This window comes from Phocoena sinus, chromosome 3 (genome assembly GCF_008692025.1).
Source record: "Phocoena sinus isolate mPhoSin1 chromosome 3, mPhoSin1.pri, whole genome shotgun sequence".
Classification (NCBI taxonomy): domain Eukaryota; kingdom Metazoa; phylum Chordata; class Mammalia; order Artiodactyla; family Phocoenidae; genus Phocoena; species Phocoena sinus.
In genome coordinates, this window is record NC_045765.1 from 47,517,371 (window position 1) to 47,544,751 (window position 27,381).

General features: G+C 36.4%; 1 protein-coding gene across 1 annotated transcript in view; it reads right to left on the minus strand.

Moving 5' to 3' along the window:
• Positions 1-10,596: 10,596 nt before the first annotated feature.
• The window catches only part of SPINK5 (serine peptidase inhibitor Kazal type 5), a 74,292-nt gene continuing 57,507 nt past the window's right edge, over positions 10,597-27,381 (minus strand). Inside the window, exons 22-27 of the mRNA XM_032629001.1 lie at positions 26,460-26,532; positions 25,430-25,557; positions 25,198-25,276; positions 18,750-18,880; positions 16,243-16,333; positions 10,597-10,860 (exon numbers count right to left, since the gene is read on the minus strand). Coding sequence (XP_032484892.1) covers positions 10,852-10,860; positions 16,243-16,333; positions 18,750-18,880; positions 25,198-25,276; positions 25,430-25,557; positions 26,460-26,532 — 511 coding nt within the window. The 3' untranslated portion in view covers positions 10,597-10,851. The remainder of the gene's footprint in view (positions 10,861-16,242; positions 16,334-18,749; positions 18,881-25,197; positions 25,277-25,429; positions 25,558-26,459; positions 26,533-27,381) is intronic.

Genomic DNA, 27,381 nt, shown 5'->3' on the forward strand with positions numbered 1-27,381 from the left:
AATAAAACTAAAAGCTGGTTCTTTGAGAAGATAAAATTGATAAACCATTAGCCAGACTCATCAGTAAAAAAACGGAGAAAACTCAAATCAACAGAATTATAAATGAAAAAGGAGAAGTAACAACTGACACTGCAGAAATACAAAGGATCATGAGGGATTACTACAAGCAACTATATGCCAATAAAATGGAGAATCTGGAAGAAACGGACAAATTTTTAGAAAAGCACAACCTTCCGAGGCTGAACCAGGAAGAGATAGAAAATATAAACAGACCAATCACAAGCATTGAAATTGAAACTGTGATTAAAAATCTTCCAACAAACAAAAGCCCAGGACTAGAAGTCTTTACCGGCGAATTCTATCAAACATTTAGAGAAGAGCTAACACTTATCCTTCTCAAACTCCTCTTTAATATAGCAGAGGGAAGACACTCTCAAAGTCATTCTACAAGGCCAACATCACCCTGATACCTAAACCAGAAAAAGATGTCACAAAAAAAGAAAATATAGGCCCATATCACTGACACACATAGATGCAAAAATCCTCAACAAAATACTAGCAAACAGAATCCCAACAGCACATTAAAAGGATCATACACCATGACCTAGTGGGGTTTATCCCAGGAATGCAAGGATTCTTCAGTATATGCAAATCAATCAATGTGATACACCATATTAAAAAATTGAAGGAGAAACGCCATATGATCATCTCAATAGATGCAGAAAAAGCTTTTGACAAAATTCAACACCCATTTATGATAAAAACTCTCCAGAAAGTAGACATAGAGGGAACTTACCTCAACATAATAAAGCCCATAAATGACAAACCCACAGCCAATATCATTCTTAATGGTGAAAAACTGAAACCATTTCCTCTAAGATCAGGAACAAGACAAGTTTGCCCACTCTCACCACTATTACTCAACATAGTAATATGTTGGAAGTTTTAGCCACAGCAATCAGAGAAGAAAAAGAAATATAATGAATCCAAATTGGAAAAGAAGAACAAAAACTGTCACTGTTTGCAGATGACATGATACTATACATAGAGAATCCTAAAGATGATACCAGAAAACTACTAGAGCTAATCAATGAATTTGGTAAACTTGCAGGATACAAAATGAATGCTCAGGAATCTTTTGCATTCCTATACATTAATGATGAAAAATCTGGAAGAGAAATTAAGGAAACACTCCCATTTACCATTGCAACAAAAAGAATAAAATACCTAGGAATAAACCTACCTAAGGAGACAAAAGAGCTCTATGCAGAAAACTATGAGACACTGATGAAAGAAATTAAAGATGATACAGACAGAGAGATACACCATGTTATGGGATTGGAAGAATCAACATTGTGAAAAGGACTATACTACCCAAAGCAATCTGCAGATTCGATGCAATCCCTATCAAACTACCAATGGCATTTTTCAGAGCACTCGAACAAAAAATTTCACAATTTGTGTGGAAACGCAAAAGACTCCGAATAGCAAAAGAAATCTTGAGAAAGAAAAACGGAGCTGGAGGAATCAGACTATACTTCAGACTATACTACAAAGCTACAGTAATCAAGACTGTGTTAATGGCACAAAAACAGAAATATAGGTCAAGGGAATAGGATAGAAAGCCCAGGGATAAACCCACACAATATGGTCACCTTATCTTTGATAAAGGAGGCAAGAATATACAATGGAGAAAAGACAGCCTCTTCAGTAAGTGGTGCTGGGAAAACTGGACAGCTACATGTAAAAGAATGAACACTCCCTAACACCATACACAAAAATAAACTCAAAATGCATTAAAGACCTAAGTGTAAGGCCAGACACTATAAAACTCTTAGAGGAAAACATAGGCAGAACACTCTATGACATAAATCACAGCAAGTTCCTTTTTGACCCACCTCCTAGAGAAATGGAAATAAAAATAAACAAATGGGACCTAATGAAAGTTAAAAGCTTTTGCACAGCAAAGGAAACCGTAAAGAAGATGAAAAGACAACCCTCAGAACGGGAGAAAATATTTGCAAATGAAGCAACTGACAAAGGATTAATCTCCAAAATATACAAACAGCTTACGCAGCTCAATATCAAAAAAAACAAGCAACCCAATCCACAAATGGGCAGAAGATCTAAATCGACATATCTCCAAAGAAGATATACAGTTTGCCAACAAACACTTGAAAGGATGCTCAACATCACTAATCATTAGAGAAATGCAAATCAAAACTACAGTGATGTATCACCTCACACCAGTCAGAATTGCCATCATCAAAAAAATCTACAAACAGTAAATGCTGGAGAGGGTGTGGAGAAAAGAGAACCCTCTTGCACTGTTGGTGGGAAATGTAAATTGATATAGCCACTATGGAGAACAATATGGAGGCTCCTTAAAAAACTAAAAATAGAATTACCATATGATCCAGCGATCTCACTCCTGGGCATATACCCTGAGTAAGCCATAATTCAAAAACAGACATGTACCACAATGTTCATTGCTGCTCTATTTACAATAGCCAGGACATGGAATCAACCTAAGTGTCCATCGACAGATGAATGGATAAAGAAGATGTGGCACATGTATACAATGGAATATTACTCAGCCATAAAAAGCAACGATATTAAGTTATTTGTAGTGGTGGATGGACCTAGAGTCTGTCATACAGAGTGAAGTAAGTCAGAAAGAGAAAAACAAATACTGTATGCTAATTCACATATATGAAATCTAAAAAAAAAAAATGGTTTTGATGAACCTAGAGGCAGGACAGGAATAAAGACACAGTTGTAGAGAATGGACTTGAGGACATGGAAAGGGGAAGTGTAAGATGGCACGAAGTGAGAGAGTGGCATGGACATATATACACTACCAAATGTAAAATAGATAGCTAGTGGGAAGCAGCTGTAGAGCATAGGGAGATCAGCTCAGTGCTTTGTGACCACCTACAGGGGTGGGATAGGGAGGGTGAGAGGGAGACGCAAGAGGGAGGGTATATGGGAATATATGTATATGTATAGCTGATTCACTTTGTTTTACAGCAGAAACTAACACAACATTGGAAAGCAATTATACTCCAATAAAGATGTTAAAAAATTCAGGGTTCAAGAATAATGATCTAAAAATTCACTACCCATGTTCTTCTCTTTCTGGAAATACTTATACGAAGAATTAATCTGGTCAACAAACTAACATGACTGCATTTTCCTTTCACCACCTACTCAGTAACTAAGGATTTAAAAACAGTATATAGAATTACCTGAAACTCAACATCATCACAATACATTGCCCAAATCAAAAAACCCTTCAACAAATCCACGCTCATCTCTATTACCAGTTCCTTAACAGGCTCAGTTTTTTTCAAAACTAATTGATTAGGTGTGATTCTGGGGCAGCCAGCCTTTAATGTGGACATACACTGCACAGGAATTCCTAGCAATCCCCAACATGGGTCCCACACAGAGTAGATGTCAGTTTCGATCAATAAGTGTATATGTACAACAGTATCTGTTTCTTTTTCTCTAAATAAAATTATGTCTGACTCTGAGGTCTTCATTCTGCCTAGATTTGGGGAGATTTGGTCTCATTCACTATTGGAGTTTATGAGGATCTGAGATGCTTAAGCAGTGCACAGAAAATGAGAACAGGCCCTATAATCTCTGAACAGGCATGGTTGCTGCCTGCATCTCAGCAGTGCAAGCCAGCCTTAAATGGTTCCCCTCACTGAGGCTGCTCCATGATTCTGTACCACCCATGAGACAGGGTGATTTTTGACTGAGATTGAGAACCCCATGCATCTAGGGTTCAGCAGATACTTTGTATAGTCATACACTCAGCAGTCTCTTCCTCTTCAGGAAGCTGCCGGGCAGCAGTCTTGGTCAATACTCCGTCCCTTTGATTTCTTTTGAAAATTTAATTTCTTCTGCTTTGGTTACTTTCTAATGTACTCAAGCCATTAAGAGTAATTTTTTGCCCCTTTTTATGTTTTTGTCCAGTTTATTTCAAATATCCTGTAAAGTAAAAATACATACCTTTTTCTTCAAGCTTTGTGATAGAGAGTGAAGGAAAGATAAAAAGAAAACTAGTTAATAGTTTTTAACTACTGCCTTAGTTGTTGATGCTGTGTTATTCTTGTTTGACATATTGACATTAAAATGACTATGTCAAAATTCCATTCATCTTTAGAAACCTACCTTGTGCTTCCAGATAAGTGCTAACCTGGGGGTAAACAGCTCCACCAGAAATTCTTCAGTGGGTACTTATAATTGGAGGTTCTCCAACTACCTGCACCTCTCCTGGGTGCCTGGGAACAGCCTCTGGGTAGAGACGGATGGGGCATTTCCTTCGTGAATCATCCATGTCTGTCTTGTGACCAGAGGCCAGGACCTAAGCAAATATCCTTTGTGAACACAACTTGTCAGAGCTCATTTTTAGAGACCTTGGCAGTAGGAGTTCTGGCAACTTTCTAACTTAAAATTTAAGGAGCAAAGTGGATCCAGAGATGAGAATATAATAGCTGGCAACTTTCCATTTTATTACTGCTCCCAGGACTTCTTTCGTATTAAGTCAAGCCATTAGAATTCACTTTTCATTGCTAATCCCATTACTCTATGCTAAAAAATCTGCATGTGTACTGTCTCCTGCCACATGATCCATAGATTTGGAAGTGAAGTATTCCACAGATTAACAGACGTGACTGTTTCTGTAGATAATGAAGTTTTCTAGGATCATTTGATACAAAATCCACCCTTTTGTCTGAAAACATAATCAGATAGATAATTTTCTTTACATGAAAAGCATGGAACTGTGGTTCATGAGGCCAGAGGGAGTGATGTAAGGGACATGAGATTAAAAACCATTTACTTGAATTTGTATTTCTCCTTTGCACTTATCTGGGTAAGCTTAGAAAAATCACTTCCCCTCTTTTGGCTTCAGGATTCCCATATACTAAACATGCTGGATAAATCATCTCTGATTTTCTTCTAGCTCTGTCAGCCTGGGAGTTTATCAATCTGAAATAAAATAACCTTTCCCTGATTGAGATTTTCTTTATAACTACATACCATATATTTAGCTGATAAAGAGCAAATTAATTAGTTGAAACTTACAATAAGGCTAATTATAACAATACACTTCACAGCATATTTTCTTCTGGGCTCCTACTGCTTTTGCATTTCTCTTTAGCTGCAGCCTTTTCTAATATTTCTGAGAAACATCTCATGAATCTAGCCTTCATCTGGGGAGGAGATACATTTTATAAGTTCATATTTTCAGGTAATTTTAGCTTGTTTCCAACCATCAGTGCCAGCAATTTTAAATTTGTACCAGGAAGGGAATGCAGAATCTCTAAGTTCTTTGAAAACAAAAGTCCTTGTAGGCTTTATGTCATTGACCATAACTGAGAGTGCCTGTTTTAAATTTTCTTTTAAGTCTCTTAAGGGTCTAGCTTTAGTCAACAACTTTTAATAAGCAACACTCCATGCTGGGTATTTTGCTAGGCACTGGAAATAAAAACAAGAACATTAAACCGTCTCTTCTCTTAAAGAATTCACAGTCTAGTGAGAGAAATGGACTTGTAAATAAGCAACTAGGAAACAGTGACAGCTGGTAATATAGGTGTAAGGACAGGGTGTTATGGGAGCATAAGAAAGGAATAACTAATTCACAGAGGGGAAAGAAGTCATGGAAGGCTTCTAGAAAAAAGCTACACCTTTAATGAGGTGAGAAAAAATTATTCTAGAGTTTGAAGGAATGAACCTTGTGAGATGGAAGGAAAAAGTGGGAGAAGGACCAGGGGTGGATAAAGAGGATATGTTAAGAGGAGAGGACATAAAGGAACAAGTTTAAGGAAATTATTCAAGGGTAGAAGGGAAAGAGGAGAGTGTAAGAGCTGAGCCTGAAGAGGTGGACAGAGAGGGCTTGCATGTCAGCAGGAGTTTGGTGTTCATCTTGGGGGCTAGAGAAGCCACGTAAAAGTTTCATGCATATTACTATCAAATTTGGATTTCAGATCATCCCTCTGCAGTGGAGAATGCAATGGATGGGAGAAGGCTGAAGCAGGGAAATCATGTATAAGGCTCTTTCGGTCAATCATGATCGATTGATGATGGTTTAAACCAAAGATTTAATAGATTTAGTGATTAACTGTACAGAGGATAAAAGGTATCTGAGAAGATAATGCCTGGGTTTCAGGTTTTTCTCGTTTTACTGTGTTTTAGTGCAGTGTGGCTGCTTAGTAGGAGTTTTCAAAAAAAAAAATTAAAATGGGGAATTAAACAGATCTGTGTTTTGAAGAGGTCATTTGGAGATTAAAAAACAAGAAAGCTGTAAAGGATGAAGAGGTCATTTGGAGATTAAAAAAAAAGAAAGCTGTAAAGGATGGAGACAGGCAAGTCTGTTAGGCCATTGAAAAGTCCACTGAAATGAAAAAGAGGATCTAAAATTCATTAAAGAAAAAAATAAGGTAAATGTCTTTAGGCTAGAAAGATATTTACAAGGACTGTAACAGATAAGGATAGAGTGCATGGAATAGCCTGGAGGAAGACAGCTCATCATCCCTCAAAGTAATCCAGAAGGAACTACTGTCAAGTGAAAAGTCCATCAAGGATGATGAATGTTTTATGAGATTTTTTTTCTTGGGACTGATTTTCAAATGACCAAGTCTTTCTTTCTATTCTCCCTTCATGCTTGAAGAATGATTTATAGTCACATATTATTTATATTTAACTTTAATTTCAATACTGGAAAGAAAAAGGGACTTGTGTGCCAGGATGGTATCAGAGAAAGAACAAGATGTCTTGTTATGCTTTTTACTATGAGGGAAACAAGTACTATCCATCATTGGTAAAGGCCACAGGGAGTGCTATTTGAGGGCACATTCCCTTCATTTACCATGATCTAATTGTGCTATATATGAGACTGGCCTTGGTCAAAGTCAACCAGCAAGGCCACAGAGTATTGGATTGGAGTACAAATCTGCACTTTGAATGTGATTTTCTCATTTGTAAGCACATATTAAATGTTTAGAAATGTCAACATTTATTATCTTCTATTATTATCATAGAATAAGAAGTGTGGTTGGTGTTTAAGTGTACAGAAGGGAGCAAAGAGAAGACAAGTTACAAAGAAGAAGGATAAGGGAGATTCTTTTTTTAAAATTGAAATATAGTTAATTTACAATATTGTGTTAGTTTCAGGTGTAAAGCAAAGTGATTCAGTCATTACCTATCTACATCTATATCTATCTATATAGAGATATATTTTTTTCAGGTTATTTTCCATTATAGATTATTGTAAGATATTGAATATAGTTCCCTGTGCTATACAGTAAATCCCTGTTGCTTATCTATTTTATGTGTAGTGGTTTGTATCTGTTAATCCCATACTCCTCATTTATCCCTCCGCCCCTCCCATTCCTCTTTGGTAATCATAAGTTTGTTTGCTATGTCTGTGAGTCTGTTTATGTTTTGTATATAGATTCATTTATATTCTTTTTTAGATCCCACATGTAAGTGATATCATGTAATATTTATTTCTCTGTCTGATTTCACTTAGTATGCTATTCCGTAGGTCCATCCATGTTGCTGAAAATTGCAATATTTCATTCTTTTTAATGGCTAATATTCCACTGCCTATATAAACCACATCTTAAACCAGTCATCTGTTGATGAACACTTAGTTTGCTTCTATGTCTTGGCAATTGTAAATAGTGCTGCTATGAACATTGGGATACATGTATCTTTTTGAATTAAGGTTTTCATCTTTTCTGGATATATGTCCAGGAGTGGATTTACTGGATCATATGGTAGTTCTATTTTTAGTTTTTTAAGGAACCTGCATACTGTTTTCTGTAGCGGCTGTACCAATTTACATTCCCACCAACGGTGTACAAGGGTTCTCTTTTCTTCACATCCTTGCCGACGTTTGTTTATTTGTGTTCTTTTTGATAATAGCCATCCTGGCTGGTGTGAGGTAATAATTCATCGTGTTTTGATTTGCATTTCCCTAATAGTTAGTGATGTGTTGAGCATCTTTTCATGTGCCTGTTGGCCATCTGTGTGTCTTCTTTGGAAAAATGTGTGCTTAGATCTTTTGCCCTTTTTTTGATTTTTTTTTGATATTGAGTTGTACGAGGTGTTTGTATGTTTTGGAAGTTAATCCCTTGTCAGTTGCATCGTTTGCAAATATTTTCTCCCAGTCCGTAGGTTGTCTTTTTGTTTTGTCGATGATTTCCTTTGCTGTGCAAAAGCTTTTAAGTTTGATTAGGTCTCATTTGATTTTTTAAAAATTTTATTTCTTTTCCTTGGAAGCCTAATCTAAGAAACTATTTCTACGATTTATGTCAGAAAATGTTTTGCCTATGTTCTCCTCTAGGAGTTTTATGGTGTCATGTCTTTGTGAGTTTATTTTTGTGTATGGTGTGAGGGAATGTTCTAATTTCATTGATTTACATGTAGCTAAAGAGACAGATTCTTAACTATAACTGAGTTACAGCCTACAGGTCAAACTTGGCCCACCACCTGTTTTTATAAATACAGTTTTATTGGAACATAGCTATGCATATGAATTTACATAATGTAAATTCATTATATTAACACAACAGCAGCATTGAATGGTTGTGACAGAGGTTGTTTATCCCACAAAGTCTATCTGGCTCTTTAGTGAAAAAGTTTTCTGACCTGTAGTCTATACAAGTGCTCTCTGTACTTGTTTCTGAAGCCTTGAGAGAGAGAGAGGGAGACTTCAGGTGAGTTCCTGACATGAAAAAATAAGGAGTTTGACAGTGGTACTTCTATGAAAACCCACATATCTGAAGTATAGTTATAGAGAAATGCATAAGTCTGTGGTAGTGACCAGGAAGAGGTGATAGAAATAGTCTGGCCTTCTTTAGGTCCATCTCAGGATCATTTGTCACTTCCCGGTTTAGAATTTTAGGGCTGGTTTGTGAAACATCAGTAAGATGGGTCTGGTTTTCATTTACCTCCCATTTGGATGTCAAGATATAACTGAGGAAGCAACTCAAAAGTCAGTTTACTTGATAGTTAATAAAGCTATTTTATTGTGACCATTTTGACACAGATGACATTTTATATTTGCCTCCAGATTGTGTCTCCAAAATAAACAACTTTCAGTTGTTTTTTTTTTAATCTCAAGTAATGTGTTCAACACATTCACACTCTTAACCCCAATCCCAGAGCCTCAGTCCATTCCCTGCTTTATTTTCCTTGGTTCTCATTTCATCCCTGACCTCTGTCTCCCACTTTACCCTTGACTTTGACTGGGTCCCTGGAATTTTCTCCATTCCTGTGTCTCATCCCGTTCTAGACCACCCTATCCTTCACCTCACCATATCCCTGAGCCACGTTTTCTCCCTGGTGCTCAGAATTATCATCAAGGGTTGCTTAAGTCTTGAGTGTGAGAGAACATAGTCTTCTGTGCATATTACCTGATAATCATAATCAAAATAATAATGAGGAAGGCAGTACAGGGGGTTTGTTGTTGTTATCTCAATAAAATATTCAAAATGACATAAAGTGACTACTTCTCAAAAATCATATGTCGTGGCCAGGAAAATGGTATTTCTGAATTTCCTAGAAATAACCAGGAGAAGATACAATCTCAGATGTTATAGTATCTGTAAACCCATTCTGTATGTCCTGGAATTACCAAAGAAAATAGCAACATTGTTTTCTCATTTTTTTTTTTTTTTCTGAAATGGCTCTGTGTTTTCCTGCTTGAAAAATGATTTATAAGTCTTCTTTCTTTTTTCTTAATGATAACATAAAAAGAAAAAAAAACACCATAGGGAATGATTTATCTTCACTCAGTTAGAGAGGACAAAGATCATAAAATCCTACTATAATGGGCCTAGTGGCAACTTATCTAAAAGAAAAAGGGCAGAGGAATCAATACAAAATTAACTCCCCAAATCCAAGTAGGCCTGCCATTCCCAGCACAGTTCTAGAGCTGAGAACAACTAGAAGCATGGTGGATTCCCCACAGCTTCCTCCATCTACAGTGTGTTCAGCATTAGCCTGGAACCTGCAAGTGAACAATGTAACTAGATACTGTCACAGGACACCGGTAGCAAGGTTCTGAGCATGAGAGTGTTTCAGCATTGAGGCAGGAGCTTATACGTGTTCCATCCCACCGCTATCTAGTGCTTATATTCTCTGGTGGATTTCTCATGTGTATTAGGTCGTTGTCCAGTTTAGTAGCCTCTAGCTACAATACATGTAGCTCTTGAGCACTTGGCATGGGGCTTGGTAACTCTTGTTGCCTTGGTCTTCCCCCAGACTACGTATGGGTCCAAGGCCCTGATACAGGAAATTATGAATTATTGATTCATATCTGGTTTGGCTTTATATAGCTGTTGGCTGCCTGGGAACCCCTACATCCCCACCTCTCTTCTAGACATTCCTTCCCAGCCGTGAGAGCAACTTGAATTTGAAGAAAGCATTCTCCATCCACCTATAGGCTTAGAAAAACAAAAAGGTAGAGTTCATTCAGCTTCTGCAAAAACAAGTTCCTATCTTCCAGGCAGTGACAAAGAAATCCCAGAAATGGCGTTCTGCGGGGTTTACTTTTATTGAACAAGCAGTTGGACAGACAGCATTGTGATCAGGAGGTTTCCACAGCACAGACTGGGTGAAGATGTCTCTGTGCCCTCAGATCACAGAATCTAGGAGGAAAGAGATGGAAAAGACTGAAAGTCAGTGAGTCCATTCCCCCAACAGTTCTGTATTGTTTTCTATAGTAAATAAGACGAGCTCTGAAGAATTCTTTGTATATACAGATGGTGAAGGTAGGCAATTCAGAATTGGAATACACATTTTCCCTCATGGCTTTCACCAACTCTTTCATCATTTGACCTACAAGAGAAGATGGGTAGGTTAGATGTTAGAAACTCAAAGACATTGTAGAAATGCAGGCTATACATTCATGATGGTAATAACATAGTCAAAGAAATCCATAGATTCCTGCATTCTGCTAAGAATGCACAATTTCAAAATCACTTTCACATTTTATTCAGTTGATTCAGTGAGTATTTATTGAGTATCTAGTATATACTACCTGTTGAGGTGGATACAACAATGAACTCTGCTCTTGATTACATGAGACCGTCATGGTAATGAAAAAAGGAAGGTGTCATTCACATCTTTTCACAAAGGAATAAATTAAACTTCAGAGAAGTTCACTGACTTGCCAAGATGTCACATTTGGTCAGGACTTAAGTCTAATTCCTCTAACAATTAATGCTTTACTATTATAGTTTGTTTTAGGCCATGAGATTTTAATCAGCTGTCTTCCTGCCTGACTCATCCATGTAGTTGTATATTCTTGAAATCAACATTTAAAACATTAAATCAACGTTTAAATTTTTTAAAAAGGTAACTGCATCTTGTCTGCTGGTACTACCTGGAACACTAGCAGCAGCATTATTCCAAACTCAAACCTCCATTTTAGTTCTCACATTAACCCCATCAGGCTTCCTTTGATTTGAGTTGGCAAGCTATGGTCTTGTTGAATCCTGGAAAATCTTTGTCATGGAATTGAGAATAGTCATTTATTCATCTCAGAAAATAGTACTGGTATTTTTCTTAACATAGGAATTTCCTTCCAGTGTAGCTAATCTTTATTTAATTGAGATAATGCCTTTTCTAGAGCCCTTGGTTTTCAGAATCTCCTGACAACTAAAGGATGGTGGCAGAGCACAAGAAATGAAGTCAGGGCTACAGTGGACCCCGAACAAATGCTGATTAACTTTGGTAAACTGCAGGATTTCTCCCAGGCTGATTTTCTGTAAAATGGGAAAGATAACGATCCCTGCCCTAAATGCAGATTTACTGTGAGGATGCAGAAGGAAAGAGCAGATAAAGCTCTATATTAAATTAATCTTAGTAGTTACTGTATAATGAAAAGTACCTTGTAGAATAGGAAGTAAAAGTAGGATTTTCAGTCTATTTTTCCAGGAAAGTTGTGACTGCCAGGCCTTTTATTCATTCTTGGGATTCCAGACTCTCTTAGAGAATCTTCTACAGAGGAACAAGGTTTAGGCAATAGTTTCCAGCCTCCAGGATTTACACCCATAATGATTATCAGAGCGGTCATGAGCCATGACCCACCCATATCACCTTGGGGTATCCAATATCACATAATTGAATCATACAGCAGGAATTGAACCCATGCCCAGGACACCTCTTGCTCTAATGATCTGTTCCATCAGATAAAACCATAAATAATTCCTGTCATTAATAATGCCTGTTATATAACTCTAGCGAGAAAAAAAAACACCCCAAAATGAAAGGAGGGAACTTGCAAAACCTTTTGTTCTTAGCTCTGGCGAGATGCTTCATTATTTGAATAAATACATCTTATTAATATTATTCTATGGCAAATTCCTCATAAAGTAGTTTGCATCATGTTGTCTACATGAGATTACAGCAAGGCATAGTCTAAGGTGTGGTCTATAAGACTTGCATAAAGATTTTTACCTCCCTGTTTGAGATGTATGTGACCAGGTATGTTTTTAAGATGGGGAGACAGGATATTCTGGCAATAAAAATGAGAAGCAGACCACTAACAGTTTATATCTAATAAGATAAGAAGATAGCCAACACAACATAGGGGCTAGAGCAAAAGTTTAAAACCTCTCTTTATATATGTGTAATGCCCAGAGTAGATAAATGACTTTTTTAACCCGCATGAGAAAACAGTGAAGGTCTCCTGACTTCATTCCAGTACCCTGCCTCCTACCCTGCGTTCCAGCTGCCAGTGTGAAACCAGAAACACCTAGCTTATAGCTCTTGTTTTTCCACTTTCCCATATCAAGGCTCGCTGATCTTTTGAATATGGTCTCATCTGGTATTGCTTAAGATCCTCAAGTCTGGCAGAATTGTTTTTAATTCCATTATTGCCAAAGCTTTCTGTGCCAGTGGAATAGAGTAAAAACAGTTGTGAATAATAATAACTAGCTATCAAATCTTAACTTATTAAAATATTGTTTTATTAAAGATAAGTATATTTTAATACCAAATATAAATTTATTATTTAAAAGAAATAAGCATTGTGCCGGGGTCTGTTTCTCTACATTCATTCTTTAGGCTCCTAGGCCTGATGATAATAATAAATGCCATTGCGTTTTAAACACTGGGCCAAATGCTTAAAAGTATTTATTAAATATTTTCAATAACTCAGTGAGAGCTTTGGTTTACGTATTTATGTGATTTGCCAAATGTCTCGCATATGAAAAACATCAAAAACTCTGAACCCATATTTATCTGGTGACAAAAAGTTTTCTCTTATTTGAGAATTCCTAGTTTTTTCCCCAGGTCACATATCCTCTTGCCTGAGGAAGAGATTCCTCAAATGCCATCACCAGGGAGAACGTTAAACTCAGCACATTGGTCTTCCTTACCCTCGGGATATATGTTCCAAGATCCCCAGTGGATGCCTGAAACCACAGATAGCACCCAACCCCATATATACTATGTTTTTTTCCTATACATACATACCTCTGATAAAGTTTAATTTATAAATCAGGCACAGTTAGAGATTAACAACAACAATAATAAAACAGAACAATTATAAAGTTATGTGAATGTGGTCCTTCTCTTTCTCTCTCTCAAATGTCTTATTGCACCGTACTCACCCCTTCTTCTTGTGGTGATATGAGATAATACAGTGCCTATGTGATGAGATTGAGGTGAATGACATAGGTACTGTGACACAGCATTAGGCTACCATTGACCTTCTGAATAGGCCACAAGGAGGATCATCTGCTTCAGGTAATCCATCAAACTATGACGATGTTGATGGCTGGATGACAGGAGCAGATAATGTCAATGGTTGGGAATCTTTGATAGCTTAAGGTTTTTTTTTGCCAAAAACTTTTGGAAGGACATTGTAATCGGAAGGTGTCACTCTTTTTTAATAACTCATCAAAGTGTTGCTGCAAAGGTTGTAATCCTTTGGTGATCATACGGGTGACTTTAATGCTGTGTTCCATCCAAGGATCGTATTCCATAATTTTTTCCTTTAATATCTGTGCAATTTGAAACACTTTGGCAAATTTTGGTAATGTTCACATTGCTGGTTCTGCTTCAATTTCTTCATCTTCCTCTCCCTCTGCAGACGACTCAATAAGTTCTTCCAATTCCTCAGTCTTTAACACTTCTCGGTGGCCTTCAATATGTTCTTCCACTTCATCAAGCATGTCGGAATATCCTTCTCCATCAACTTGTCTTGCCCTGTGAATGATTTTCCTAACTTCTCCATTGATCCCCAGGAAGCCTTTAAAATCATTCATGACTTCATAAATTTTTCCAGCAGGCATTTACAGTTTCTAGGTCTAATTTATCCATTGCAGCTTCGAGGAATGTTATTGTGTCAGCAATAGTGAATGATTTCCAGCAGTGCGTTTTGTCCACATTAGGGTCTGCATCAATTGCTGATCAAATACCAGGCAGGTGTATGTGCCCTTGACAAATTGAATGATGCCCTGGTCAAGGGGCTGAAGTCATGAGGTTATATATAGAAGCAAAAATACAACCTTGAAATTTTCATTTTCATAGCAAATAGATTCAGGATGGCCAGGTGCATTGTCTGTTATTAGTAGGACTTTAAATTCCAAGCCTTCCTCTTCCAAGTATTTTTTCACTTCTGGGTTGAAGCATTGGTGGTATCATTCCATAAACAAGATGGCTATCACCCATGCTTTCTGATTATGGTATCAGAACACAGGCAGATAATTTTTGTTTTTGAGAGCAAGTGGGTTCTTCACTCTGTATACTATGCCTGGCTTAATCATATGCCCTGTGGTATGTACCAGAGTTAATCTGGCTTTCCATGTTTTATGCCTTGGTGCCTCCTTTGCACTTTTATGAATGCAGGTTCTGTTGGGTATCTTCTTTCAGAGGAGCCTCATTGTAATTGAAGACTTGTTTTGTATGACATCCTTTCTCTTTAATCAACCTTTTCAACTCTGTCAGAAATGTGGCAGCAGCTTCTTCACTGGCAGACGCAGCCACTCCAGTAATTTTTATATTTTTCAGTCCAAATCTATTCCTGAATCTGTGTAACCATACTTTACTTGTAGTAAATGGCTTGGTGTCACTAATTTCACGGCATCCCTTGCTGAAGTCTTGGTAGAGGCTTGATGCTTTCTGGCCCAGCACCTTGCCACCAGTCAGAACACATTTTCTATTCGTCTTCCATCCACAAATCTAATGCCTTTTCCATCTTAACTAAGCACTTATCACACAATGTGGCTGTAACTTGTACACTTTGAGGTGGAGCAGCAAAACTAACATAAATTTCTTTTTCCTTCTTCACAATTTCGTGGATAGAAAATTCATTCTTACCAAAGGTCTGAGCACCTCAGCACACAATATTTTTTTCCCCCTTATTAAGGTGAGAACTTTTACTTTGCACATAGAGGAAGAACTTTTTGGCTTTTCTTTGGCATATACGAATTGCCAGTGTCACTACTCTTGCACCCTGGGGGCATTATTCCTTCAAATAAGGGTGATTTGAACAAAAGACTGTGATGTCATGACAGTTGATCTGATAACCTAGATGGCTAGTAAGTGACTAAGAGGTGGGCTATGCTGGAAAAAGGGAAGATTTACCTCCTGGGTGAGATGGAGCAGGACGGTACAGGATCTCATCATGCTACTCAGAACAGCACACAATTTAAAACTTGTGAGTTGTTTATTTTTGGAATTTTCCATTTAGTATTTTTGGACCTTGGGTAACTAGAACCATGGAAAGCAAAACCTCAGATAAGGTGAAAGTACTGTAATGTGTGTCATAACATCCTTGTAGGGATTTAAATGAAAAAGGCAACTTTTCATGTTGGTAAACAGCTTAATGCAAGGTATTGATAAGAGGATATAAGGTTTAAGTCCACTTCTTTCAGTATCTGACCTCGCTTGGTCTCTGTCTCATCTTTGTATTGCAGATCACAGAAAATAAAATCAACTCTGCAGAAGTGTTACATTATGTACATTGCTCATAAACAGTCTGTCATTGATCCCAGTAAACTGTAAACATTTAAAAATGTTAACTACTATATTTTTATTCCCACATATTTCAGTAATAACTTATCTTCACAATGAAGATTTGACCAATTCTGGGGTTATCTAACCTAGTATCATTTCCCTGGCCAGAGAACTGTCCATCACTCAGTTCAAGAGAACAGAAGCAGAACCACCTGGTTCTGACACTGTAATCATGAACACCGGTGTACTTACAGATGCTGGCATGCTGAGAGGTGTTGTTTCTGGGTTGCTCTTCTCCTCACACCTTCCTTCACTGCGTATGCGTGTATTAGTTTGGCGTATTCTAAAACAGAAGAGGAAGTTTCAAAGATGGGAAAACTCAAAATTATAATGAAAAAAAAAGACAAAACACAACCAAGGATCAATATGACATTTGGGCATCAAACCAGAACTGAAATTAGGGGTAGGGGCCAGGATCTGCATTCAACTGCATCATTCAGGTTTATTCTCTCTCTCCTGATTGAGCCCCAGATTTGTGCTCCAGGCCTGGATCTGTTTCATCACATTTCATTCTCCTGTACACTAGACAGTCATGGAATTGTTGAATGTCAGAAATAAACTTGGAGATCATTTAGAGCAAAAGCCATTATTTTATAGATGGGAAAACTGGATCCCAGAGAGAAGTTTGACTTTATTGGATACCTATAATATGACTTGGAGATTATAAAATAGAATATATTTTGTAAAATTACTTTATATAAATATATATAAATTCTATATGTATGTTATAAAATATAACAATATATGATCATAGAGTGTGAATTTTATATCAATAGTTGGAAAGAATCTTAAAAGATGAATTTTAATGACTTTCTCGTAAGAAATACTATATAGCAAACATCTACTTGTTTGCTCTGGTGATAGGAAACTCACTGTCTATCAGGACAGTTCATTTTGTCTTTGAACATTGTGCAAGTTGAAACTGCTTCCCTATAACTTCCTCTAAGACCATGGAAACCAATAATGTTCCATCTTGCCTGGGATAGCCTGAATCTTCTCTTCCTAATGTATACTCACAGTTCTTTAGCTAAACAATCCTTTATCAATATTTTTATTATGGGCATTTCTATAATTTCTGAAGCTCCCTTGAGTAAACTTACTGTGGGTTTATACAGTGAATGGAATGCTTGTAGAGAGCACTGGATGGATAATTTAGGGCCTGACATTTACAATAAAGAGAAGTTGAAGGATTTCTGGGGTGAAAATAAGACATATATAGCAACAGATTCATGAATGGTTGTACTCATTCCTTAAACATTTAAGACATTTAAGAATTAACATTCCTTAATTATTAAAACTCTGTAAGATCCATGGATAGATCTCAAGAGATTTATGTGCCCACATTTTTAATGTTTCATCATTTTCTTTTCCTTTGTGGAAAGAGGTAACTTTCTCTATATTATCAAAGGAATCTTTGATCCCCAAATGTTTAAGGAACTACTGCCTTGGATATAACAGTAGTGTAGTGGAGAGAAAAGAAAACTGTGTTTAGACCCAAATCAACAAGATTAAAATCCAGTCTGATCTACTTCCTAGCTTTGTCATTTTAAACAAATTACCTGGACTCTCTGAGCCTCAGATTAACCATCTGTGCAATGAAGGTGATACCACTCTGTAGTGAGCAGTGAGGATTCAGTGAAACTGTGAATATGAAAGTGACTTACTTACAGATATAACACATAAAGCACTCATATTCAGATTTTAGTCTATGTATATGAACTGCAGAATGGCTCTTGCTTTTGTGAGTTAGTTGATTTAAAAGGAAATAAATGTAAATTCAGATATTTTCCTGGGATTGAAAAGCAGGATATCAGTCCCATCCTTAAATTCTGGGCCTTGCTTACAGTGTTCTAAGAAGGAGAGAATGAACATATATGGACTGCAATGTAAGTCTGAGGTGAGGTGGGGTAGAAAAGTCAAGATTTGCCACCATGCCCTTATTTAAAGCTGGTCAAATGAAGGCTGGGAACAGGTGAAGAATGTGAATGGAGATGAGAGTAAATAGCATTCGAGCAGAAAAGCAACAACACATCTACAACCAATAATTAAAGTATTAAAACAAATTCCTTGTATTTAACTAAAATAAAAATCGCTATTCTTCTCAATAATCCTGTGAAGTCAGCTGGCCCAGAGAACTATCTCAAGTTTCCCAGGGAAGAAAGTGAATCTCAGGATGAGATAATATGCCTGCAGATAGATTGTGATAAATTGAGAATAGGTCTGCCGGTTACTCCAGTGTGCTTTCTTCTGCATGATAGCACTTCCTGTTCCAAGAAGACTTGGAGAGGATTGGAAATCTGTGACTATCAGGTAGTCATAAGGCCATCAGAGATTAGAGGCTGGGCTGACTCTGTATCGCAATGATTTTCAACTTTTTTCTCTTTCCACGAAGGGTAGATGATGTTCACGCTCCCATGAGTGCACATGGGCTTAGATTTTCTCTAATTATTGTAACCCACCACTTTTTCCTTTCTCTTCCACTCAGTAAACTATATGAACAGTTTTATTAAAGGGATAACCTTAAATCCTCTCTATTTTATGCATGAATAAGATCATTCACAACATTTGAATTTTAACTGCTATGATTAGTAAATTGTTTGCAACACACCTCACATTCATATCAGTACACTGCTGTGGGTCAGCACTGTCATCAAGAGCCTCTACACTGGAAGATGGACTCATTGGACTTGTATACTTACAGATTTTCATGACAGAGCTTGCAAGGATTGCCGTATGTCTGGCCATCATCACCACAGACAGGCTGTAAAATCTTTGGACAAAGGTAACCCATCCTGGGTAATACTCGGTAGTGTTTGCACATCTCAGAGTTCTGAACAAGCAAAACATAAAGTACATTTGCTCAATGGCACTCAAGAGATAATGAGCTTGGGGAAAACCTCTTGATTTCCTCAATCATGTATGAATAAATGGTTAGTAAAGGAACTGTAACATAGGTTATACAAACTCACATATTCGTTTCACACCACTGTTAGGTAGATTTAACCTCCTAGATTTGGCTTCTTTTTACTAGGGAAGTTACGTAGCTAAACCAAGATACAAGGGAAAAGCAAAGCAATAAGAAAACAGAAATCCTACATGATACTGGGCACAGATAAACTGAGGTATGCCCATAGGAAAAAAACTACCATGCAAGAAATAATATCCCTTTTTTTTTTTCTTAAATGAAGACACTGGTTATATACAATCTAGAAAGGAGAGACTCAGAGGTAAATGCTGGGTAACCATATGGGTTTTTGAGTCCCAGCTCTGCCACTAATTAGAGGAGTGATTTATCTGACTTCTCTGAGCCTTAGTTTCTCATCTGAAAAACATGAATAATAATAGCTCTTGCCTCATTTGCTTTAGGGAATCAAATCAGATAATGCATTTATATGTATACATAATACAGTGTTTGGCACACACTAAGTGCTCAGTATATGTTAGTTGTCAGTATGTTTCCCAAGGTAAAAAATACATAGATTTTTCATGTAGATGAAGGAACATTATTTCTTCTTGCTAGTCTTTTGGAAGTGTGAGTTTAATAATGATGATGATGATGATAATAATAACAACAACTTTACTAATCTTAAAGTATGACCAAAGGGAAAAAAACACAGAGAAATTTTAAAAATAGGATTATGAAAGACTAAAATTCAGTGGTGTCAATAATTATATTAAATATTAATAGGACCAAGTACTTCAGTTAAAGAACAGACATTATCAGACTGGAGAAACAAAATGACTCAACTTATAATATTTACAAGAAGTATACTTTAACTATATCTTTTTTTAATAATAACTATTTTTAACATCTTTATTGGAGTATAATTGCTTTACAATGGTGTGTTAGTTTCTGCTATATAACAAAGTGAATCAGCTATACTTATATGTATATCTCCATTTCTCCTCCCTCTGCATCTCCCTCCCACCCTCCGTATCCCACCCCTCTAGGTGGACACAGAGCATGGAGCTGATCTCCCTGTGCTATGTGGCTGCTTCCCACTAGCTATCTATTTTACATTTGGTAGTGTATATACGTCCATGCCACTCTCTCACTTCGTCCCAGCTTCCCATTCCCCCTCCCCATGTGCTCAAGTCCATTCTCTACATCTGCGTCTTTATTCCTGTTCTGCCCCTAGGTTCTTCAGAACCTTTTTTTTTTTTTTTTAAGATTCTCTATATATGTGTTAGCATACAATATTTGTTTTTCTCTTTCTGACTTACTTCACTCTGTATGACAGTCTCTAGGTCCATCCACCTCACTACAAATAACTCAATTTCATTTCTTTTTATGGCTGAGTAATATTCCATTGTATATATGTGCCACATCTTCTTTATCCATTCATCTGGCAATGGATACTTAAGTTGCTTCCATGTCCTGGCTGTTGTAAATAGTGCTGCAATGAACATTGTGGTACATGACTCTTTTTGAATTATGGTTTTCTCGGGGTATATGCCCAGTAGTGGGATTGCTGGGTCATATGGTAGTGCTATTTTTAGTTTTTTAAGGAACCTCCATACTGTTCTCCATAGTGGCTGTATCAATTTACATTCCCACCAACAGTGCAAGAGGGTTCCCTTTTCTCCACACCCTCTCCAGCATTTATTTTTATTTATTTATTTTTTTCAGCATTTATTATTTGTAGATATTTTGATGATGGCCATTCTGATCAGTGTGAGGTGATACCTCATTGTAGTTTTGATTTGCATTTCTCTAATGATTCTTTAACTATATCTTTATATTTCAACCAGTAGGTTCAAAGTAAAAGGATGGAAAATATATACATGCAAACACTCATCATACAAAAGGTGGTATATCTATATTAATATCCCACAAAGTAGAATTTAGGACAAGAAGTAATAGCAGAGATAAAGAAGAGAATTTCTAATTATAAAATAATAAGTTCAGTAATTAACAATCCCAAACATTTATGTACCTATAGTTTCAAAATATCTGAGGCAAAAACTGACTGACTGAAGGGAGAAATAGGCAAATTTACAAACATAAATGGAAATATTAACATACTTCTTTTTATAATTGATACCCCAGACAAAAAATATCAACGTATAATATTTGAAAAACAAAATTAACCAGCTTGACCTAAATGACATTTATAGACCTCTATATCTGACAGCTGCAGACTATACATTCCTTTCAAGTGGACATGAAATTGTTGCCAAAATAGACCATATTCTGGGTCATTAAGCCAGTGTTGATAAATTTCAAAATTGAAGTCATAAAATGTGTTTTAGGATCACAGTGGAATAATTATAGTAATAAATATGATAGCTATAAAATTCCTCAGTATTTAGAAATTAAGCAACACACTTCTAAAGAACTCATGACTCTAAAGTAATCATAATGGAATGTAGAAGTGTTTTGAACTGAATGATAATGAAAATACAAAATATCAAAACTCAGTAGCTAACTCAGTGATCTGAAGGAAGAGTTTTAAGTAAATACATAAAAAGTTTTAAAATCAATAAACCTCCATTTCAAGAAACTAGCAAATAAGCAAATTAAGCTCAGAGGAAATAGAAGAAAACAAATAATAAAGAAAAGAAATTTATGAAATAGAAAACAGAACAAAGCCAAACACTGGTTGTGTGAAAAGATTAATAAATTGATAAACTATTTACAAAATTGACAAAATGCAAGGAATACATATTAGCAATATTAAAAATAAAAAGTACACTATATAAATGTAGATATTAAAAGGATAATGTGGAAATGTTATTAATAACTGTATGCCAATAAATTTGACCACTTAGATGGAATTAACAAATTCCTTGAAAACCACTTTCTGAGAAGAAATAGAAAATGTAATAGTAGTCTGTTGATAATTATTTCAGAGGTATAAAGAAGTATTTTCTAATTTGTTTTGTTAAATAATTCAAACATCTAAAGGGACTGTTTTAGACTCTGGTGAGTTCCTTATCAATAGAGATAATTCAGGGAGAGTTTAGACAAGCCCCTTCTAAGAATCACTGGTAAAGGTAGGACTGAACCAGGTATATCCTTAGTATTTTTCAGGTATCTGCTGCCCCAAGATTGAACTACTAAAATAAAGGATTATAAAGAAGCAACAAAGACAGAATTATGCTTCTCTTTTCTTACATAGCACATCAACTCTGAACAAATTTTCCACCTCCAAAATAGACCTAGGATTCATCCACTTCTCATGACCTCCACCACTACCACCATGGTATAAACCAGCCTCTGTGGATTACTGCTGTGGCTAACTAGCTGTCTAGCTTTTTCTCTTGTCCTTCTGCAGTGTATTTTCAATTCAGCAGGCAGAGTCATTCTTTCAAAACATAAATCACATCACGTCACTGCTCTTTTCAAAACCTTCATTCAGAATAATAGCTAACGCCTTTAAAATGGTCTACAAAATCCTACATAAGATGGCCTCTTGTTATTTAATGACTGCCTCCTTTATGACTGTCTCTGTGGTCACTCTGTGTCAACTGTACTGGGCTCCTTGCTGTACTGTGATCCCTGCCTCAAGGCTTTGCTGTTCCTCTTCTTGGAATGTTCTCCCCTCACTTACATGTATGGAATTGATCCCTTTAGGAGATGCAAATGTCACCTTCTCAGAGAGCTCTTTCCTGTACAAGCTACTTAAAATTGTATCCCAGCATTTACTATAGCATTTTTCTACTTTATTTCCCCCTTGCTATTACATTTTATTTATTCGCATCATCTATGATCTGTGTTCTTCCAGTATAAACTCCATAAGTGTAGAGAGTTGTATCTGTTCTGTTTATGGCTATTGTTCTCATATGCACAGTAATGCTTGGAAAATAGTAGGTGCTTAATAATTATTTGTAGAATGCATAAATGATAGCTAAATGAATGACAAAATGAATAATGAATGTTCTCTTCCCCAAGAGAAAGCTCAGCTCAAAACCAGGTTATTCAGGAGGAAGCATGATCGGGTTTCTGGTCTGCTGGTGGTATCTTATTTCTTGATCTGGTGTTAATATCACAGATATGATCACTTAGTAATAGCTGTACACTTATGATATATACACTTTTTCTATATGACTATTATACTTCAGTAAATTTTTTTTTAAATAACACATTTTGGGAGGGATAAATTGGGAGATTGGGATTGACATATACACACTACTATATATAAAATAGATAACTAATAAGAACCTGCTGTATAGCACAGGGAACTCTACTCACTACTCTGTAATGGCCTATATGGGAAAAGAATCTAAAAACAAAGAGTGGATATATGTATATGTATAACTCGTTCACTTTGCCGCATACCTGAAACTAATACAACATTGTAAATCAACTATACTCCAATAAAAATCTGAAAAAAAAACAGATTTTATTATTCACAAGAGCCAAGATACACACACACACACACACACACACACACAGACACAGATAATGGAATATTATTCAGTCATGAGAAAAGGAAATCCTTCCATTAGTGACAACTTGGATGAATCCTGAGGGCACTGTGCTAAGTTAAATAAGTCAGACAAAGAAAGTCAAATACTGTATGACATCACTTATATGTGGAATCTAAAAAAGCTGAACTCATAGAAACAGAGAATAGAAGGGTCGTTAACCAGGGGATGGTATTGGAGAAAATGGGAGACATTGGTCAAAGGGTACAAGCTTTTAGTTAAAAGATAAGCTCTGGGGCTCTAATATATGGTATGGTGATTATAGCTAATAATACTGTGTTATATACTCAAAGTTGGTGAGTAGATCTTAAATATTCTCACCACAAAAAAGGAATGGTAATTATGTGAGGTGATGGAGGTGTTAGCTAACACTATAATGGTAATCATTTTACATTCTTTAAGTCTATCAAATCAATGTGTTGTACACAAATTTACATAATGTTTTATGTCAACTATACCTTAATAAAGCTGGGGGGAAAACAGCAGATTTTGTGAATAGCTCTTCTCCATGCTTAGGGATCCCTAGTATAGTGCCAAATTTACTAGAAATATGTAATTACTATGTATTTCACTAGTGTAACTCATCTATTATTCTACTTGATTTGGGAAAATAGATAAAATTCATGTTTGATACCTTTCTTTCTTCTTTTTTTGGGTCATCAGATTAGGTGCTAAAGTCTCCCTTCTAGGACCCAATTCAAGATTGCACTTTGTGAATGAATATACTTCATGCTCTCATATCTTCTTTACTTCTTTCTACTCCTGACCTTGGCAAAGCTCTAAAAAAGCAATTCCATTAGGCTCAATGTAAATATAATAAGTATAAAATTACATATTTATATTTACATAAGTATATAATCAGTATAAGTAAGTTCAGCATAGCATTCCAGGCTGTTGGGAAAAGGACTTGGTTTGGAGGGGGAGTGGGAGGAAGTTGGGTGAAGAGCCTTTCTGGTCTGCTGAAAGAGTATTTCTTCTTGTTTGAAATTGCTAAAATAGATATTTTAAAACTTGAAAAAAAATGATCAATATTAGAAATAGAATAGATATCCAGAAGTTGTACAATAAAGTCTTTTCTCAAAGCCATTCATCTACCAAAATGCATAATTCCCAACATGCTTTTCAAAAATGAACATTACTATTAATGTTTCATTTTGTGTAGTCAGTATAGAACTCATGAAAAGTTGCCTCATTAATGGGAAAACTTTCCTGGGGAAATTTCACTATTTCACTTTTCTAATTGAAGTCCATAGATGGATTAGAAGAGATTGTGCTGTTGTCATATTCTATGTGCTGCTATCGTAAAGCACTGAACCTTATTTTAAAACCCCCAATTGAATACAAGATGGCACTAGAATGCCAAGTCAAGAATTTATCACCTGGAGCTCCAAGCTTTTGATACTTTTTTTTCTTGTGTATAATTTTGGCATCTATTTGCTTAATTGTTTTAAAACTTCAGAAAAAAAAATCCACTTGATAATAACAATAATTTGACAATTACCACTGTTCCTGCAAATGTGTGGTAATTGCATCAGAGTTGCTCTTAGGGCATTGAATTCCATGCTGTTTCTTTGAAGTTCTGGCCATGTCTTTCTTGTTTATCATTATATCCACAACGACTGGGACAGAGTAGGCATTCCGTAAGTATTTGTTGAATGAATCAATCTTGCAACCAATCATCCAAATTTAAGTATAAGCACATCTAACATATATTACCTCTTTTCCATTGTTCTTTTCAACTGTGTTTCTCATGTAGTCCTGCTCTTTCGTTTTTCTTTTGGCTGCTTCCCTTCCCCTTGAAGAAAAACATGAGAAGAAACGCTTCAACTAAAGTGAACAAACACCTCAGGTGTGCTTTAAAAATAATTGTCATTTTCTCAAGCTGATGAGAAATGATTATTTCCTTTAAGACTCACAACTAAAGGCCCATTTTTGAAAAATAACTCACAGTTTTTCCTTACACATAGCACACGTGTTGCCATGTGTCCTGCCACCTGGACCCTGGACAGGGTCACTTTCTTGGGTGCAAGTAAGTTGTCCATTTTCCATTTGACTTGTAAACTGATCACATACATCCTGAAAAGAAGGAAGGATTACATTGGAAATGGCTATTTTCACGTAGTATTTGACTGAGTTTGAAAATTGGAAGATTTTGACTCAGGAGTTGGGCAGCCGCTTAACCTTGCTGTGGGAGGCTCTATAACGGACCACAAAGGTGTCCAAGTTATAATTCCTGGAACCTGAAAATATGTAGCCTCACATGGCAAGCAGGAACTAAAGTTGAAGATGGAATTCAGGTTGCTAACCAGGTGACCTTAGAATGGAGAGATTATCCTGGATTATCTGGGTGGGCCCAGGGTAATCACAGAGATTCCTATGAGTGAAATAGGAAGGCAGGAAAATCAGTGTCAGAATGATGCAGCTTAAAAAAAAAATCAACTGAACTCTGCTGATTTTAAAGATGGCAACAAGCCAAGGAATGCAGGCACTTCTAGAAATTTTTAAAAAAGGCAAAGAAATAGATCTTCCCCAGAACCTCCAAAAAGGAAAGCAGCCCTACTGACACCTCGGCTGTAACACAGTGAGACCCATTTAGGACTTCTGAACTCCAGAAATGTATGATGATGAATTTGGGTTGCTTTACCACTGTTGGTAGTAATTTGTTACAGCAGCCGAACCTCATTTTCCCCATCTATAAAATGAGGTTGAAAAAAAACTTAGTTGACCAGGCTATTGAGATACTTAAACTACTATTTATAAAACTGTTTTATAAAGTGTTAGACCGAAAGATTTCCATCTGGTGTTAAATTTCTACACTGAAAAAGTTATCAGGGATAGATCTTCCCATTAATGATGACTTCTGATGTTCTAAGGGCATATCCTGACTGGTAACATTGACAACCTGTTTCCACATTTTTGATAGTTAAGTAATGACTTACAGAAAGACCATTCTTGCCAAAACCTAGTTAATGATTCACCTTTCCTAATGCTGATTCATTCCCATTTGATCTGTTCCGAGAATTCTTTTTTTTTTCCTCTGCTTCTCTTTGCCTGGAAAAGAAGAGTCAGTAGTCATCTTGCAGACACATACTCAGATTTGGAAGGGGCCTTAAGAGTTTATGTATACTAAACCACCTCCTTCACAGAGAACCTCTCTGCACCTCTCACAGATGGACAGTAACTGGTTATTAAGAAGCTCCCTCATTACAGGGTAGATATTCTAGGCAGATCAAGTCAAGTTAATCTCAGAGTCTCCTTTATTTGTATCCAAGTTCATCTCCCTATAGCTTTCATCCTTTAGTTTTACTTCACATTCTCAGGAAAACACAGAACAAGCCTGCTGAATCCATTACCTCTTCCTGATATTAACCCTTTAGATATCTAAAGGCAAGTTTCAGGTCTCCAAGTCTGCCTTCCTCAGTTCTTTCACCTTTTTATCATAAGCTGTGGTTTTAATTCTTTACCAATTCACCATTCTTATTCCTCAATTTGTAGGTCAATCTATTATAGTACCATTTCAATTCATTATAATATCATTGGAGCCCAAGATAGAAAGAAGACAAGTGATATAGGAAGTACCTTAGGATCATGGTTTTTTGGTTTGTTTTTTTTTTTAACCTTTCACCTTTCTGATAAAATATTTATGCCAGTGGTTCCTAAGTTTTCATGTACATTAAGAATCAGCTATGAGATTTTAAAAATCAGATTCACCGTCAATCCCAACAATTTTACTGACAAGATCTACATTGGGATTCAGTAACCTGATTTTTAACAAGCAAGCCAGGTGATTCTGATGCAGTTGACCCAAGATCCAAATACTGCAGAACTCTAGTACACGTATTTCTCCTTCAGAGTTTCATTTGGTAGTGTATATATGTCCATGCCACTCTCTCACTTTGT